Consider the following 19,392-nt stretch of genomic DNA (forward strand, 5'->3'; position numbering starts at 1 on the left):
TCACTAAACAGTGTTATTAGAATATAGTATCTTGTAAGCACATCTTGCAGAGCACCTGTTTTTAATGTCTTACAACTCTCCATGATTCTAAAAATATGTAATCATTACAGAAAAAAACCCAACATTAAGATCTGTCATAAAAAATCCTTATTATTCAGTGAGGTTTTTTTACTTTTCCGGCTTTGATGGAATACCACCAGCAGCCTGGGAGTCAGCAGGAGATGAATGAGTGTGATGCTGGGTGGCAGTGCACTCTGAGCACCCCTGACACCACCTTCCTGTCACAAATGAACTCTTGGTCCCAGCTCTGGAAACTGTCTTTTGAGGTATGCCCTGTAGCAGCAGGTGTGTTAAGTGGAACAACTGAAGGGGGAAAATTATCCTTGTGGGACAGGTTTTCAAGTTCTCCAGGCCATAAAGTATTGTACATTAGGTCCACTCAATGAGGCTGAAGCATTTATGAAAAGATCTTGGTTAAACTCCAGATGTCACACTCAAAGAAACTCTGAGCTATCACCCTATCAACATACAAGCTTGTTGGATTGTAATTTTAGATATAATAGTCAAGTGAGCAAAAAGCAAGTCTAAGCATGTGAACATTTTAAGACATCATTTAGTAGATAACTTAATGAACAATATAAAATTATATTGACTGACATTCTAAGCCCTCCCTCCCCCCATTAAAATTATTTTTTAAGACCAAAAATTTCCTATCTTACTAAAACATTCATTCTTGTGAAAATGGAACTCTTACGAGCATGTCTTACCTGCCTACAGATTTCTCCAATCAAAACACTACATATAAAACAGTACTACTGTTAGACCCACAAAAATTAATCAGATTTTCCACTTACTCTTTGTATGTTCCTGTTTCAGGATCTTCAGTCATAACATCATGCAGCCCTTCCACTGAAATGTTGATGATACCACAAAATTTATCTTGGATAACACTGGAAAAGAACAAAATTTATCTTGGATAACTTTGGAAAAGAACAGGAAAGTGACTTAGCTGAAGGAACTAAACAGGAAATTTGCTCAGTAACTGTAGAGCACATTTACTAAGCAGTATTTTCATTGCTTACTGCTTAGCTGAGCATGCGGTCAAGCAGCTAATTCAATATTTTTTTTTAATTACACAAAGACTTCAAAAATGTGCAAGAAACATTATTCTTAAATAGAATAAAACCTTATGTGCCACTGTTGAAAACCTGGAAATAATTGCTAATGGAATAAAAGAAAAAATGCATTAGCACAGGACTCAAGAACTGAGTGGAGAGGGCATGATCATGCTAGCAGGGAGGTCAGAGTACTGGCTTCTATTCTTAACACATTTACACATTTCCTCCCATCACTATTCAATGCAAAATCTACACACAAACCCTTGAGAAAAGGGCATCTTGTAAAGATAGCACACTCTCCTATTGTTTTTTCTGTCCAGCCTTATGAGTATTTCTTCACCCTCCTAGCCAGCCGAATCACTCCCCATAAGGGGTGCAAAATATCTGCACCCAGTTCTGCACAAACGCCACTTCCCTGACTAGAGAGGGAAAGGTGGGGTAGGATTTCTCTGCTTTAACACAGGCACCTCCTGCCACTTAAAACACTAGGCTACTTAAGACAACTGCAAAGGGCTGGTAGGTATCACTTGGGACTTAAAAGAGATAAGCACCTTTAGCCACCATGAGCTGAAGGCCAGACTGGATACCCTCACAACACCCAAAATGACACTAAACACATTTAGACACTTGCCCTTGCCTTGAGAATTGATGTGCCTCTAGGGCAAGGGCATAGAAACATGATCTCCTCATGATTGATAATGTAGGTGCCACCAGCTCCTAGTTAATGGAAAGCAGCTGTCACTGCTGTTTCTGCCGAATTTCCTGCTACTGTAGGGCTAATGCCAGAGATGTGCTATTGTGGGACTTTGGTGCATGGACTCCTACTCTGTGAACTACAAAAGGATGAAGACATACTGCAAGTGAAAAGATGTTCAACCAGGGAAGACTGCAAAAGTTCCAGCTACAAACAGCAAAGAAACAGAAATGGTCTAACTGATGATGGTAAACTACAACTCTCTTCCTGGGACTGCCATTGACTGAAGCACTTTATTACCCTGTTTGGAATTTCAGGTTTAATTTTCCCCAAAAGATTCTGCTGCTGTCTAGTAGGCAGAAGCAGACATGTTCTATATTTGTTTAAAGGTACTGAACGCTAAGTTCATGCATTGTTATTTTGATCCTTTATGTTTTAACATAGACAAATCTATTTCTTAAGATTCTTTCATTTCCTTTTCTTATTTGGGATGAAAACTGAAAAAATGGATAAACTGTAGCTCCTTGTACATTAGTTATTGCATTTGAAAAACTTCTTGTCAGACATTCAAAAAAAATTTTATGTATATGACAAACAGACTTTATATAGCAATGGATGCTTTGGAAAAAAATGCATATCAAGTTAGAATACTAAGCATATAAAATATTTCCTTTTAATTTGTTTTTATAAGATTGATTCAACTCATGATCATTTTGTTTCCAAAGGTTTATTTTTGTACCCTTTTTTATTCAGCTACTGTCAAATCCTGGGATCTGAACTGTACTTTGTATAATGAAACTTGAAAGTCCTGAATTCCACAAAATGAAAATTGACATTTTCATTCAGTCTGGCTTATTCTTATTATCATTGTCAAGTACACATTTTAAGAGACTTTCTCCCTGGCCAGAAAGCTTCCCCATCTCATTCAGAACACCAAAGTATTAATTGTTGTGAGACTGAACCTCTGTGGGGTTCTGCAGACAGCAAGCAAATAGCCTACTGACCACACAGCACCACCGAGAAAGTGAGCACTGCCTGCTTAGCAGCCTGCAGAATGAGCCCTCGGAGACCGAGCAGGTTTCTTCACCGGAGTCAGAGGTTCCTACCTAGCACACCTCCCATTAAAGCTCTTTTGCCTCATGCTTATTTTGAAACACATCTCTAGGAAAATGCCATTAATGTGGTTAATATTTTCCAACATGAGAAAGGAAACAGCTGTCCTCAGCTTCATGTCAACAGAGGAAAAGAGGCATTCAACAGAGAACAAATGCAAACACTTCACACCTTGGAGAAGTAAATTATGGCCTGTATGTATGCACTATTTAATTAATAATACAGGTTGCTACCCATTACCTGATAGTTATATTTCTTCTTTCCAAGCTGCATGAAGAATCCCTAACTGCCACAGAAATTTTATAGTGGGAGGGAAGAGAAAGGTGTTTGACCCAATGAAGGCACAGCCTTTCCATCAGCTGCAGGGCTCATTATGGTCAATCTATTCAGGGAGGTTACTTTAATCAACCAACATGTAAATAAATACTGTAGGTATAGTGGTCATTAACTTTATGTTTTTTTCCAAGCTTGCAGATTGATAGAAGGAGCACATGGGGAGGCCCATTTCAGTAACTTGTGTTTCCAAGGATCTGTGATATTTCCAGAAAAAATTGAGCATAGTAGTTGAAGACCCAAAATACTGTTCTTGATAGTTAGCTCCAAAGCCCATAGAAAAAAATCACAAATTTCTTTACTTGGAGAGGATATTTTTACTTTATGGCACAAATAAGGAATGATATTTTACTTCTTTCTCCAGTGGAAAATAGAAATTTCATGGTAATTTTTCTTTTTTTGAGGAAAGCAAAGCTAAACAATGTAGAAGACCTTTCAAAATGCAGTAACTGTTGCCTGCAGCTTTCAGTAAAGACAATACCTTCTCTTTTCTCCCCCTTCTTTTTCCCTTTAAATGGGACATGAAGTTTCTTCCTACCAAAGACTCACTGAAATGTTTACCAAGTACGGAATCATTAAACAATGCAACTATTTTTAGAATACAAGACACATGCTGGTGAAAAATAAAGACAGCATAGGCTCATTGTGCTTTGAAAAAGAGAAACCTCAATTAAAGTTCAATGGCAATATTAAAATGCATCAGGCCTTATTTTTGTAGGAGAGTGAGCCATGCAAATCAACATAATACCTTTTTAAAGAGACTAAAATTAGCCTGCTTGTTTCAAGAAATACATTAGAAAGTCATGTGAGGACATTTAGAAAACACAGGGACACTGTATGTAGATGAACTTTCAAAACCGAACAGTTAATTTGGTCCATACAAAAATCTTAATTCAGGAGGAAGGCACCATTTAAGCAGTTCTGCCCTTGAATTGCATATAATCCAGATCAGCAATGGAACAAACAGCATCAAGTTATAACTGGTTTTATAACTACTCAGCTTCCCTAAGTTATCAGGACAAAACCTAATCTGGTATGCAGCAAAAATTATCAAAAGACAAGCCCAGAATTAGAGGATTATGACTTCTATACACTTGTTAGGATCTAAACCACTCCAGAACCCCGTCTCAAAGATGCAATTAACACATATTAACATTATTTTTTATTACAGATAGGATCTTTTATGCTGTCTGTAAATAAAATTCACCTTGCCTATAATGAAAACAAAATGTAGCAAACATTTAGGGCAGCTTGTACATGAATAATCTCAAACCTTTTATTTCAAAGTTTGCATAATTTGTCAGACAAAAGAATAAAAGCTTTGCAAAGGAAAAAACAGACCACATCTGTTCTGAAAAAAGTAATATTAGTTTTTTCTTGTTCTGTCTATAATTTCTAATACACTCAGCTGTCTATTCAACATTTTTATTATCCTGAGGTTTTATGCAAAAACTCAGAATCTGGATTTCAATTACATAGATAGCTACTGTAAAAAAAGCTTTATCATCACGTTAGTAAAACATAGATAATGATAAATTTTTAGAGCTACTTAAATAACATGGTCCCCATGTCTGCTATGCATCTTCCTCAGCCTATCAGAAAGGGAGGAAAAATTCTGCATGGGAAAACATACTTTTTTAGAGATTAAAAGGAAGAGGAGAAAATCTTTTCTGCTTTTCTACATTTACCAGGATGAAGCAGTAAACACCAAAAAAGGGAAAAGCTTAATTTCTTATCTTTACTAGTGTACAGTGGATTTGAGAAAGATTAATTCTCTATTATCTCATTAGCCAAGGAAAGAGATGGAGTGGGACAAAGAGAGATTACTTTGCATGTACTGTGAGCAATGTAAATGATTATTCCACACACCCCCTCCTCCTCAGGAGCTGCGCGGTGCTAACGAGCTGCTAAAACAGTAATGTAGCAGCTAAGAAAACATTTCCAGGGGAGTCGTATGGCTGACCATAAACTTGATGACCATAAAGAGCCATTTTGCTTCATGAGGGCAGACTCAACCAAGTCTTCCAATGTATTCTCTAATGATTTTAATAGTTAGACATTATGAACCACACGTGCACATGAAAGGATCTGTTTCCTAGTGTGAACTTTTAAACACAAAAGCTACTAACTGCAGAAGGCATTCCCCCACAACTGCATAATGAATGTCTCAATTCCTTGTTAGTCTAATCCAAAATGTTGACAAGCTGGATATTAGAGGATGACTCCACTCCAAAGGATGCAGTCCAACTGCTCCAACTCTTTGCTTCCACAAACAGCTCTGACAGCATCGGTTTCCTTTCATGTTCCATCACTACAGATGGTGAGACTCATACCTGGCAAACAACTCCTACAGCAGCTTGTCAGCGGAAAGGACACAACTTCAGAGGGAACCTCTTGTGCTCTTCTGTAGAGAGCAGCTGTGGAAATCAGAGCCTGAAACAACAGAGCTGTCCTCTCTCAGATTTCCTCAAGAACTAGGTTTGTCCACTCTCAACCTTTTCCCACTCCCAAAACTCCTTTCTAACAAAAGCACAGCAGCATTTCCAGCAATGAAAACTTGGTTAACTAGCTTCCACTCAATTTCAAGTCCATTATTTCTGAAGACATCCATATAAAATTGCAAATTTAGAAACACAGCACATAAAACTGCAGAACCTACTACTGTGCAATCACTGTGCAGCTGTTACTAAATGAAAACAAATTTAACACTCATCATGAGGAATTATGTAGGAAAGACAGAAAGTAACAAAAATGGGTTAAAGAGGAAGAGTCTGTAATGGATTAGCCACTCAAAAAATAATTAAGCATGAATTAGAGTCGATGTTTTCCCTCCTTGAAAACATTTACCCATTACATTTAACATCTGATCTACAAGTAGAAAATTATTAAAAAAATAGTTTTTACTCAAGCAATCCGAAATAGTTAGAGCTTTTGCCCAAGTAGCTGACTTCAGTGTTCCATAAAAGTATTTGATCTGTTATACAGTAAATTACAGTAAAATATAGTATTATGATACAGTAAATTGGTATTTCATTACATTCAATAGAAACACATAACAAGGAACAACAAAGGCATACTTGCACATTCACACCCACACAGTGCAGTCAAGGTCTATGTATGTACTGGTAGCAAATAATATGTATCATTACTGGAAATGAAATGGAGACAGACAAACAGGACATTAGGGAGCAGCCCAACACAGCCACACACGTGAGTTACACCAGCAGAAAGCAGGCAGGCTAGAACAAGAACCTGGAGCAGTTCTGGTTCATCTGGAGAATGCCCCGGTCTCCAGGCTGGATCCTGGAACAGCAAGATACTTCTACACAACTTAAATCAAGCCCATGGAGGACAGACTATCAAAACTGTGTTCTCCATTTTTCCTTGAGCAAAGTGATCTAACTGTAAATTGTGTTGCTTATAAATTAAGTGGTTGAAGTCTCCAGGGCACAGGCCTGTAGAAAACAAACAGCATCTACAGAAGTCCCATTCAGCTAGCTGAAAATTTTACAAGATTGGACTATTTGGAACATATTTTAATGACTTTCTCTTGATTAAAGTTTGAATTACTGGAGTAACAACGAGAAAAAAAATATCAGAAATTCAGGTGGAAAATACAGCTACAACACACTAGACATAACCTGAAAATAATGTAAACAGACATCAATATTTGAAATAGAAATAAAATTTAAAACAAATGCAAACTATATAGTAAAAGATCCATCTTTTGAAGATGAAGCCTAAAATTAGGTCTTCCCTAAGAAAACATACTTTGACCTGACACTTCCAAATATACAACACAAATATGTAAATATCTTCAGTAATTAATCTAGAATTATGTTTTTAAAGTGTAGTATATTTCTTCAGTTTATATCTCTTATCTAGCCAACCCCCCCCTCAAACTATTACTATATAGATGATAAAATACCTTTTATTGACAATAACCAGCTCTACCACCCTAAGACATAATAAGCTTGGTCAATTTTTCAATTCGATAGAAATTTAGTTTCCTAATTAACCCCAGTTTCAGGTATTATCATAAAATGATACAGATCCACACTAACAAAAAATTCACTTTAATATATTCATTATACAGACTGAATACACAACTTTGTATATTAAAAAATGTCATAGGTATGAATAAAATTTGTATATTTTAAATTTTTCTTTTCTCGAGAGTCTGAACATGCTAGATGTAAACATGCTCACTTTTTTTTCCAATATAATGATCAACAGAGGCAGAGTAGAAACCGCATTACAATAAATAAAAGAAACATTGCTTTTTTTCTCATTCTCCCAGATTTCTTGGCTTCATGATCTGCTAAAAACTGATGTTTTCCTTGCATCAAGCTTGCTATGTAATTTCTATAGAAACTTATACCATTAAGTACTGCAAAATAAAAATAAATGTATGTGTAGTTTATATTGCACATATACTTGAGTTATAGGCAAAAGAGTCCTACAACAGGGACACAATAATATACCTATCCATGTCAGATTTAAATGACATCTAATAAAAATCAATAAACCTCAAAACACGCAGGAAGCAAATGATGATGCAGAACCCAAATTATACCATTTTTCCACAATTCTATCATCCACTTGATTTTAATCAGTGAAGGTATTTTTAGAAAATTGAGTTCTTGATTTCTTGACATTTCAGATCACAGTAAAGTTAATATCAAATCAACTGAGATAAATTACAATGATGAATGTTCAAACAATATGACTTGCGCCTGACTTTCAGAAGCTGTTCGCTTGAGCAGCCTGATTTGGTCCAGTTCCGAATGCCCCATTGAATTCTGAGTCAGAGACTGCACTGGGTCAGTTATGTTGTATCTGCCAGGCTGATAAAAACCATAATATTCTATTCTTTTTTCCCCTGAGTTTTCCAGCACCTTTAGTTTCTGCCTAAATTGAATAATCTTACAGGTTAAGAACAGGATCACAGCACAAGCCAGAATGAAAAAGCCTAGTAAAATGTCAAAAGCCTGATTCAGCTTTTCAACCTGTTGTGTACAAAATAGGGATGTTTTTAATGATACAGGAGCAGCATCTGTTGGAGTTAAGCCTTTTTCTTCTATGGTTCTGTTAACAGGTATAATCTGTGCTGGTATTTGCACCGGTAATGTTGATAATACTGTAGTTGTCCGTGATGGAATTTCAGCAGCATTTTCTTCATAGGGCAGCGGGTGAGCCGATGTAGCTGTAGTTCCTTCTGAGAAAGCAATATATTTAGTTTCTGCACTGACAAACTGTTCAAATGTGTTGTGCCTGTTTCCCTTATGCCACGCCATCAGCAAAGTGGTAGAGCTGTGATGGACACCTATGGATCCTAGACTCCATGCTGTTTCTGGGCTGGCAGTAGGGCTACTGCAGTTTGCAAACTGAGTCCACTTAATGTAATGCAAAGGTCTACCACGCATACTCAGGGGACTCTGACAATGAATTTTTACAGAAATAGGAGATGATGCTAGCCAATTAAGTAACCCAAGCATTTTGCAGCTGCAGTTCCAAGGATTATAATTTACCTGTAGATCAGTTAAAGACACTAAGGGCTTGAGCACTTCAGGTTGTAATTCTGTAATATTATTAAATGCTAAACTGAGTATTTTAAGTGACTGTCCCATTTTTTCAAAGGTACCATCGCCAATACTGGTTATTTTATTTCTGTCTAGCTGCAGATACATTAAATTGTTCAATAAAGTAAAAGTGCTGGAATTTATATTTTCTAAGTCATTATAACTTAAGATTAACTGGCTAAGGTTGTTTAATCCAAAAAATCCATTTACAGCAATACGTTTTAGCTTTACGTTTTTTAAAGAAAGATATCTAAGCTTGTTAAGTCCTTTAAATGCAAAAGGATGTATTGATCCAATGGGATTGTGAGACAAAGTAAGTCTTTCAAGATTTTTGAGCCTTCCAATAGCATTCGATGGCACAAGTGTCAAGTTGTTACCTTCAAGGAACAAAGATGCAAGGTTTTCAAGATGATGAAATGCTGAATCTGATATCCGTGAAATCTTATTATCAGCTAGGTTAAGTGTTTGGAGACTTATCATTCCTAAGAAAGTCCCACTTCCAAGGACACTGAGACGATTTCTTTGAAGTGTTAAATATCTAACAGAAAGGAGATCACTAAATAATCCTCTGGGAACAAAAGCTATTTGATTATTCTGAAGGTATAAACAATGAAGATTGGAAAGACCTTCAAAGATTCCTGGATCTAGGCGTTTAATATTATTGTTATTTAGATGCAAGTAGCACAGTTTGGGGAGTTCCACAAAAGCTTTCGGGTGTACATACGAAATACCGGAGTTATCCATGTAGAGTGCAGCAAGCTTCTGAAAGCCTCTTAGTTCATTTGGAGTGACACGCGATATATTATTCCCACTGAGGTACACAAGAATTGTTGTTTTTGGAAAGTTCTGTGGGATGCTCAAAAGCCCTAAATTACGACAGCTAACTTGTCTCCCTGTGCAGAGCTGGCAAGCAGCTGGACAGCCAAGAGCCTCCTTCTGGAGCAGCAACAAAAGAAAACAATTAAGGATATACAGGAATGCTCCCGGGCAGAGTGGAGAACTTTGCAGACCACACATATCCCTGTCTTTGGCCTTCTCACTCATCTCTCATTTCGCTAGTAGAGATAAAAAGAAGTTTATAAATATTATTAATTCGAAAGTTTAAAGATTCTGCTTGTACAGTCTTTAAAATATAAGCATTGGTTTCAAGATTGGTATTTTATATATTCTCCTTTGATGCCAAATAAGCAGTTTAAAAATAAAATTTAAGTGTAAGTTTGACCTACACTGAAAGAATTTTCAAAATAAATGAACAATGAAACAAATGTACTGCTAACCTAGCCAGAAAATAATTAATTGGTTGCAGCATAAAAACAACTAAGCTGCCAAAATAATGGCTTCTAGTAAATTCAAAATACTGCTTATTAACTATTTTTTATACTTAAGAATGACTAGGAAATGTTTCAATAGCATTCAAGTAGAAATGCCAACTGGAAACAAGTTTCCTTTCACTGGCGGCTCATTTATAATTTGAATTTTACTTCTGTACAGCTGAGTTACATTCAAAATAAATAAAAAACAATGCCTTACCCCAAATCTGAAGTTCATTATTTCTGTTACTTGCCGTTATGCAGTTCACTCAGTACAAGCTGACCAACTATACTCATCTGTGAAACCTTTGTAAAGGCAGTATTGCCACATACTAGAGCCCTCACATTTTGCCCCAGGATTTGCAACTGTTTGCTCAGGAAACTAAGAAAGAAGTGGTTAAAGTGAGGTTGCCATGGATACAGGAAACCCTGGGACAGGAAGCCATTTTATCTGTGCTTCAGAAGTATTGTTGGAAAGGAAATCTCAATGATTTGTTTCTAGAAAACCAAGAACTGTCTTAACTTGTAACTGTTGCTGTTTTGTTTTTTTTAAACTATCATTTTTAACTAGGAGAGTTCAAAAGAGTTTTACCTAAGTTAGGTATAACTTTTGGAATAAAGCATACCTATTTGTAACAGCATAACTATTGCATTACCTGTAAATCCTTTATCTTTCAGCCGGAATCTGAAATGTTCTATTGCATCAGTAGCAACACTTACACTGTTCTCTCTGTCTGCAGAGCCAAACGGCTGCCAGCACACACGCACGCACTCCAGCAGCCCAGCAGAGAGGAAGAGGGAGGGAGGTCTGGAGGGCAGAGCCCCTGTGTCTCTGGCACTTCAGCAAGGCACACCCTGCCAGCAATCCCACAGAGGCCCAGGAAATCTTAGAGATGAGAAACACTTGATGTGGTACTTAGCTGCTGCGTATTTGTTGGATTGCAGACTTGATCCAGGCACTCTGTTAAGTCCCACTTTAGGCCACTTCTTTTTAAAGCCGATTTATCCACAGAGGACTAGGTATATTCTGACAACCACACACCTCTGGTCCACAGCTTTTGTTTCCTGCAGTGTCCCTTGTGCAGATAAACACTCAGTGCAGATGTGTGCTATAAATATCTCCCTCGATTAAGTACCGGAGATACATCCTCAGTTATATCCATCACAGGGACTAAATACCTGCTAAATCCAGTCACATCATCAAAGGGGGAAACGGGAAACAACAAAATGAGATAGTAAATTAGAGACTAAGCCTACAAATAGCAAGGTAACTATAAAATCATGATTTGTACTGTAACAAGACCTTCTGCTCAGCAAAACAAAAATGACAAAGCCCATCAGTAGCCATAGCCAAGTAAGAGACACAACAGCACAAGAATCATCAAGTCACTTCAGCCACAATGATCTCACAGAGAAAGCACGAGTTCACATAAGGGACAAAATATCACCCAAATATCTTTGTCTATAATAATCCAAGCTGAAATGCATGAAGCACATGAGCAAAGGAAGCAGAATAGACAAGGACGTGCTTCTGAAGAGGCTTTCTTCCAAATTCTGCCAAAAGAAACTTAAATTTCTGAAGTTTTAAAAAAAAAGTTTTTGACCATACATAACTGGCTTTTTATGTTTGAAATCTGTAAAACATTCAGTATCAAGAGATATACTTCTTCAATTTTTCAACTTTAGCTGGCCAAAATTACCTAGAGGTGGGATGCAGGGGAATGTTTTAAAAAAAAAAGACAAAAATTAAAAGCCTTTAATTCTATAAGAGTCAATACCTCCTATAATATCTAGTCTAAAGTAAGAAATCAGCAGGACCAGCAAAATTGGTCCATGTGCCAGAATTTGAGCTGCATTTGGTTCTTTTTTCTGAGACCATTAAACCAATAGGAAAATTAATTATTCTTTAGATTTAACTATTTATTTTCACATTTTATTTTTTCACAGTATTTAATATAATCATTGATATAAAGTAAAGTAAAATAAAATGGCATGTCATTTCCTTAAAGGGCAAACACTGCATAGTTCTGAACAGTTCCCAGGATGATTAGGGAAGTACCCCAGATATGGGGGAGAGAACAGTAAGAGTAATTGAAAAAGATTATCCAGGTCAAATAGAGTCACGTGAGGAAAAAAACAGAGATTGACCGAAAATGAAAAATTACTTCGAACAGGAAATTATCTCCAACCTAAGCTTCACTACCTATAGCCTGTTCATGCTGATATTTACGTGGGTAAAGAAATCATTAAAAATTATTTCTTCCAAGATATGCTGTGTGAAACAACCGCATAGGGCTAAAAGAAGCAAGTCCCAATCTAAAAAAAGTTTTAAGAGACAAATGTTAATAGATATCCCTTTTTGCAAAATGCCAAAATTAACATATTTAGAAAGACTGAAGGAATTGCTGAAGCTCTGCTCTATGGGATATCAGATAACACGGAAATTCAGAGAAATCAGTAGAATAGTGACCAGATAAATGAAAGCTGGTGCCCAGTTAAGTGGCCGAATGTCTCTGTGGCCTTGTACTAAAGGTACTTTATCAATGTTCGTAACAATTTTGCTCAAACCCTAGCTGCCACTGTGGTTCTGAGTGCATTGCTGACCTTTCTGATTCTCAGATCCTATGTACAAAATGAGGAAGAAAAATCTTAATCCAGGTCATGGCTCCTGTCAATTTGCACTAGGAAATGTGGACAAAGTCCTGTCTTGCACTTTGTAAATACAGCACCTGGAGGCCTGTAAAGCAGACTGGATTGTAATTTCCAGGTACTGTTCCATCAATAGCACACACTGTTAAAGTATCTGAAAGCAGTATCTGTTAAGAATGAGAGGCAAAATAACATGCCACATAACTGATACCATTTTGGGGAAAACCATAAAAAAGACCGGGATACACATACAACTTGGATCAGCATTTCTCAAGCTGGCTTGTACTTAAAACAATAAAATTCATTACTAATCGAAAACTAAGGAAAACACTTAAACAGGAAAACCCCAAACATTTCTTTCAAACAAGTTTAGGCAGCTCTAATAGTGGTATATTTTATTCACTGCAAATTTTGTTCTCCAGTGATAGAAACACCAGGTTTATATCTGAATACAACTTCACATGGCAACAGAGAAAATTATTTTTGAATCCTGAAGTGAATCTTATTTTAATATGCTAGCACTGATAAGGTTACTAATGCCATTGCTTTTTAACATATTAAAATCTAGTTCAACAATGACTCCTTGTCAATACAAGTACGAAAGTCTGAGCAACAGCAATTTGTCAAATTGTACATAAAATGACAGGTCAAAGTAGTTGAAAGAACATGCAAGCACTGCACCCAGTGCAGTCTTTCCAAACCACCTCTATTTTCTCACTGATCCGTGTTAGATTAAAGCCAATATAATTCAGGTTATGAATATTAGCTAGCATAAAATAGTCATCCAACTCCAATTTCTGTACAGCAGACAAACATGCATCAAGTTCAAAAACAGGTTCTAAAGCTACCCATTTTTAAAATGTATTAAAGCCCATTTTTGAAGAGGGATTTCATTCTCATAATCACTACAAAATTAAGTTAAAGCTCACAAAATAAAGTCAATTTTTAGCACTGTAATTATTCTTTTGAGCTTGTAAGAGTGAAACTATCTGTTGCCCTCGCCCTGTGTATTTAGCAAGTACCTCCTCTTGCAGGTCTTCCTCCCCTCTGCTTTTATTCTCCGCAGGTGGCCTATGATACAACTTTCTTGTTTTGTTTTCAAATACCTACCACCTTCTGCTCACATCATTCTCCAGATATGACTGCAAGTCAAAGTAATTCAGCTACTAATCTACTGCTTGGGTAGCATACGCATCAACATTTAATCTCATTTCACCTACCTACATCCAGTAACACCTGCCATAGACACCTTATTAATGTTATCAGACCTCAAACCCCTTTTTTGTTTTTCTCATTATCATCGAGATTATCTCAAAATTTCTGATTAACTCAAATATTGCAGATTCTTTCTAATGAATATTCCTGCCTAAGTAAAAAAATCTTGATTTGCTGCTTCAGTTACTGATAATTTCTGTGTTCCACAGAGTGCTATTCCACTCTCTGTATCGGGTCTGGCTGAGACAGAGCTAGTTTTCCTCACAGCAGCCCTCAGAGTGCTGTGCTCTGTACTGGTAGCTAGAAAGGTGTTGATAACACATCGGTGTTTTGGCTACTGCTGAGCAGTGCTCGCACAGCACCAAGGCTGTCTCTCCAACACTCCCCACCTCACCAGCAGGCTGGGGCTGGGCAAGATCTTGGGAGGAGACACAGCCAGGACAGGTGACCCAAACTGGCCAAAGGGATATTCCATACCATATGATGTCAGCTCAGTGATAAAACCTAAGTAAAGGGGGGAGGAAGTGGGGGCATTTGTTATTTATGTTTGTCTTCAGAGCAATCACTACACGTACTAAAGCCCTGCTTCCCAGGAAGTGGCCAGACATCGCCTGCTGATGGGAAGTAGAGAACAAAATCTTTTGTTTTCCTTTGCTTTCGCACGTGACTTTCTTTATTAAGCTGTCCTTATCTTGACCCACGAGCCTTTTGTTATGTTTTCTCTCCCCCGTCCAGCTGAGGAATGGGAGTGACAGAACAGCTTTGGTGGGCACCTGGCATCTAGCCAGGGTCGACCCACCACACTCTCCTAATAGCAACAGTGATAGTTACAAAGGGGAGACACAGACAAAGAAATTGTAATATCAGATTAATAAAGAGCAAAAACATTCCTGTTTAATAAAGCCACAGTACTAAACATTTGTATATGTAAACATACATCACAAAATCTATTTCAAAATTATGAAGCTTTGTAACTTACTTTCCTTTTTAACTTTGGCATTTATTATTTTTGATTAAATTATCAAGCAGGTTTTACAACATGCTGAGAAACAATAAGAAGTGAAAACTATAGAATTATTTTTCCCCATTGAGGATAAGAAAGTAAGTTCCCTTCTATAAATCTTATTTGGCTATAGACTCTATTAAAATAATATGACAGAAAGTTCTTATGAAACTAAGAACTCACTTTGAGAAATTGTTAAATTTCTCACCTAGTAATAAATAATTATTGCACCAATTAACTGCATTTGTCATGCAAACTGACAAAAAGATAAAGTCTTCTATGGAATGAGCAGTAAGTCACAAAACAACAACATAAAAAGGTTGGCCATCAATGAAACCCACAGATGTGATATGCTGAAAGTAACTATATTTAAAGCTTTAGCCTTTACCATTCTGTCGTGGTTTAACCCCAGCTAGCGCCTAAGCACCACACAGCTGCTCACTCACTCCCCACCCACCCAGTGGGATGGGGGAGAAAATCAGGAAAAAAAGTAAAACTTGTGGGTTGAGATAAGAATGGTTTGATAGAACAGAAGAAACTAATAATGATAATGATAACACTAATAAAATGACAACAGCAATAATAAAAGGATTGGAATGTACAAATGATGTGCAGTGCAATTGCTCACCACCTGTCGATCGACACCCAGCTAGTCCCCGAGCGGCAATTCCCCACCCCCACTCCCCCCAGTTCCTATACTAGATGTGACACCACACAGTATGGAATACCCCGTTGGCCACTTTGGGTCAGCTGCCCTGGCTGTGCCCCCTCTCAACTTCTTGTGCCCCTCCAGCTTTCTTGCAGGCTGGGCATGAGAAGCTGAAAAATCCTTGACTTTAGACTAAACACTACTTAGCAACAACTGAAAACATCAGCGTTATCAACATTCTTTGCATACTGAACTCAAAACATAGCACCATACCAGCTACTAGGAAGACAATTAACTCTATCCCAGCTGAAACCAGGACACATTCACTGCAATATTTAGTAAACTGCTCAAACTGTAAAAGCAGTAAGAAATGTACTCAATATGAATGCAATTCAAACCAAAAGGTTTAAAGAACGCAAAGCAATTTCCCAAATTTCAACCAGAATAACCAATTCACCTTCTAGAAATTGATTCAAAACCAAATCCAATTGTACAGCTTTCAGCAGCACACTGCCTGCTAGTTTAGGAGACAGGATGGGCATGCACTTGGCATTAGCAACTGATAAGCTTCTAAAAATTTTACAAAGAGAGAAAACAAACAATTAGTGCATTTCTTGACAAGTACTACAGAACCCCCCCCCCCACACACACAATACAAAAGCTACTTCTTCCTTAAAAATACAAACATTCTTTACACTAGGCATTTGCTTAATATCAAAACCTGATGTTTCGTTTTAAACCCTCACTTTCTCATTAAATTGACTGACTATGAAATGTTAATTAAGACAATACTTTTTTGCAGAAGTTCTTGTAGTGACATGGGTTGTGTGTTAACCACTTTTGGTATCTTATCGTAACAGTCTGGCACTGTTAAGTCATCAAAAATCTCAGCTACTCTCAGGCAGTCTCAAATTTTAGAGTATAGGGCAGACAGGTAACTAGGTGTACCAAAACAGCTCAGAACAAACTCAGGTGGAAAACCAGCTACAAAACTGTATTAATTTTTTTTTAAAGTTTGTAACAATCTTGTGGTTTTTACACATTATTAATAATATGCTATACTTCAGTCACTGCTTATTCAATAACTAAGTTGCAAACATGTAAACTGCATGTTACAAAGGGCAAAGATAGAAAGTTTGAAGAAAGCTATTTAGTCCATTATCATCTTTTGCTGTCTTTTATATAATTAAAATATTCAATTTTAGGGTAGATTATATTTAGAAGAGTTTTAGGAAAGAATTCTGAAATTCTTTATATAGGCCACAAACAAAAACAAGATATCAGTAGCAATCAATCCCTTATGACTGCAGTTTGGTTTTTGTAGCAGTTCAGCTGCCTTTAGTGACATTCATCCCTTGCCATCACTTGGTACATTTTCCCTTGTAAACAAGCCTTATGGGTCTTATGGGAAATGATAATTTGTTCCTGACCAGTCCATACTAACAATCATGTATTGGAGAAAAACTAATGGAGATTGTGAACAAGGAAGGTTTAAAGAGTGCATCCTCTTGTCAATGCTATGATGTGACATACAATTAAGGACGTTGTGGTACTATATGTAACACTCTTGAATTATGCAGACTCTGATACTCAGACTAAGACCAAAGCCACATTTTTCACTGATATTATTAAAACTGCATTGTTACCTGGCAGGCAAACTAAACAAATCCAAGGCCAAACATGGATGATAACTGCAAAATCGTAATTTAAAGAGCTCCTTTTAATACTAGTAGTCTATTGGATGCGTGGGTGAGCACACCTTTGACTAGGGGAAGAATTAAAAAAAAAAGGAGGGGAAGATAGGGAACTGGCTTCAGAGGATCATCCCTATAAAGAAAGGGGGATGTACAAGTTAGCTGTGTAACAAATTCTGTCTTTATAAATGAGGACATAACTGCCCAGAAGGAGAACGTGACATGTTATTAGGCACTTTCTTGCCATTTCCTAACATTACATATAGACAACTTCTTGAGAGGAAAATTAAATTTCTAACAAAGTAACTTTAACAAGTGACAGAGCAAAAACTTCTGTAATAACCTTATAAATGAAGATTTATAATTGCATACTGTAAGTACTTATACTCACAGAATGCCAATTATCTCATTGGCAGAACTCATACTGGCTGACATATCAGATTTGATACATGGTGAGGAAAAGCAGACATTCATTTACATAACGATTAGAAATGAGCAGAACAACCTTGGAAAAACTCCTAGGCTCTTAACCTTTTCCTCACAATAGATTTTCCAGACAAACACATTTGACTCAAAGGGGAAAAATTAACACTGGCAACTGGAAATACTTGTGTATCACAAATTAAAAAGGAAAAAGACAAGATCAATTAAAATGGTTCACATTTCAAGTTCAGTAGAGTCTCCTCTAAATTGGAGTGGTACCACTCTACCCTGGGAGGTCCACCAGGAATGAACCTATCCTCAAGCACCAAAATGAAACAAAGTCCACCAACAGTGGACTGTTTTGGAAAGCACTGACTTTGAGTAAAAGCAAACTTGGCAATCTCCCATTCAGGAATGATAGGCATAGCATTAATAACACTTACCAGCAAAAGGGGAGTGCTTAGCTTTCCAAATGGTGTCAAATGCTACCTGTACTTACAGTTACGTACCACACCAACCTAAGCTAATCACTGACACAAAAATTCTGTTTACATTTCCTATTAGAGACTAAAATATTCCTATTACTCTTAAGCATCTTTCAGTATTGTGTTCTACCAAGATACACAGATAAGAACTGGAAGAATAAAAAAGAAATCTACTTTGCTAAATAAATCATTGAAAGCTTTCAATATACCAGAATAAGGACATTCCAGAACATTGTAATGCTGACATTATACAAAGTGACAAAAGTGCAGAAAACAAACTGGTTATTTCCATATATATATAGGTAACGAGAAGGGGAAGAGGTACAATTTTAGTCACTTTGGTATCAGGAAATACAAAGAATGCTGAAGATGTGTATCTCAAAATGTAGCACTTGAGATAGTGGGGGGGCCCCGCATCCTTTCCACAGTGGCCTAAAGGCAAGTTAAGCTGCTGCTCCTGACCACGTTCACTGTTTTGGGGACCAAGAGCACATCTAATAAAACCCAACTACATCTACTGTACTGTACTAGAAGAGTATTCTTGAAGCTGTAGGTTCACAAACAAGCCATTAAGATTGTAGACAAACTGGAATATGACTGAACTAGACCAGGAAATTATGCCATTTGTGAATGTGCACATCCAGGTTGCTGTCGCCTCTCATGTCTCACACCCTAGCTCAGATATGATTCTCCTCCACCAAACTTCAAGTCCTTTCAAGTTTTTCAAAAAACCCTCACTGTTGTAGCTATTGTGCATCTATGCATACTTCCCTTGTGTGCTGAATGTGGAGACACCATTAATCCATAAGCATATCCTTACTGCCTCAATCTTGTTACTGGACCCTACTGTTATACACATCAGTTTAAAGACAAAGGTCTTTATTTTATGAAGTATCAAGAGCTTTTAATGAGTGAAGATGCATGTGGATACATATGAGTGGCAAACAGGCAGTGAAAGTACAAAATGTGGAACATAATACAGATGCATATATCAGACACAGAAAATGCTAACATTGAATGGCCAGACTCAGATAGCAAATGCAGATAATGACACGGTATTTAGTTTATGCAAAAAACCCAAGTAATACCAGGAAATTACTGCTAAGTGAAAAGGTGCTGCAACA

At 37.1% G+C, this 19,392-nt stretch overlaps 2 protein-coding genes across 7 annotated transcripts in view; both read right to left on the reverse strand.

Annotated features, from left to right (window-relative positions):
* Positions 1–19,392, reverse strand: part of IPO11 (importin 11) — a 112,555-nt gene that overhangs the window by 12,548 nt on the left and 80,615 nt on the right. For all 4 annotated transcript variants that reach the window (XM_030004185.2, XM_030004187.2, XM_030004184.2 and 1 more), the window contains one exon: positions 855–950. In XM_030004185.2, coding sequence (XP_029860045.1) covers positions 855–950 — 96 coding nt within the window. The remainder of the gene's footprint in view (positions 1–854; positions 951–19,392) is intronic.
* LRRC70 (leucine rich repeat containing 70) lies at positions 6,141–11,786 on the reverse strand. Of its 3 annotated transcripts, none has more exons than XM_030004191.2 (2): positions 10,871–11,786; positions 6,141–9,895 (listed from the first exon to the last, which is right to left on the reverse strand). In XM_030004191.2, exon 2 carries the CDS (start codon positions 9,882–9,884, stop codon positions 7,959–7,961), a length of 1,926 nt encoding a protein of 641 aa, XP_029860051.1. In that variant the 5' UTR covers positions 9,885–9,895; positions 10,871–11,786; the 3' UTR covers positions 6,141–7,958. The 3 variants fall into 3 exon arrangements, with proteins under 3 accessions (XP_029860051.1, XP_029860050.1, XP_029860049.1); XM_030004190.2 differs by having other exon boundaries at positions 10,807–11,786; XM_030004189.2 differs by having other exon boundaries at positions 10,371–11,786.

Source organism: Aquila chrysaetos, chromosome Z (assembly GCF_900496995.4).
Source record: "Aquila chrysaetos chrysaetos chromosome Z, bAquChr1.4, whole genome shotgun sequence".
Taxonomy (NCBI): Eukaryota; Metazoa; Chordata; class Aves; order Accipitriformes; family Accipitridae; genus Aquila; species Aquila chrysaetos.

Excerpts from the sequence above, each read along its gene's own strand:
- LRRC70 (XM_030004191.2), bottom strand. The coding sequence starts at position 9,884 with ATGAGTGAGAAGGCCAAAGACAGGGATATGTGTGGTCTGCAAAGTTCT.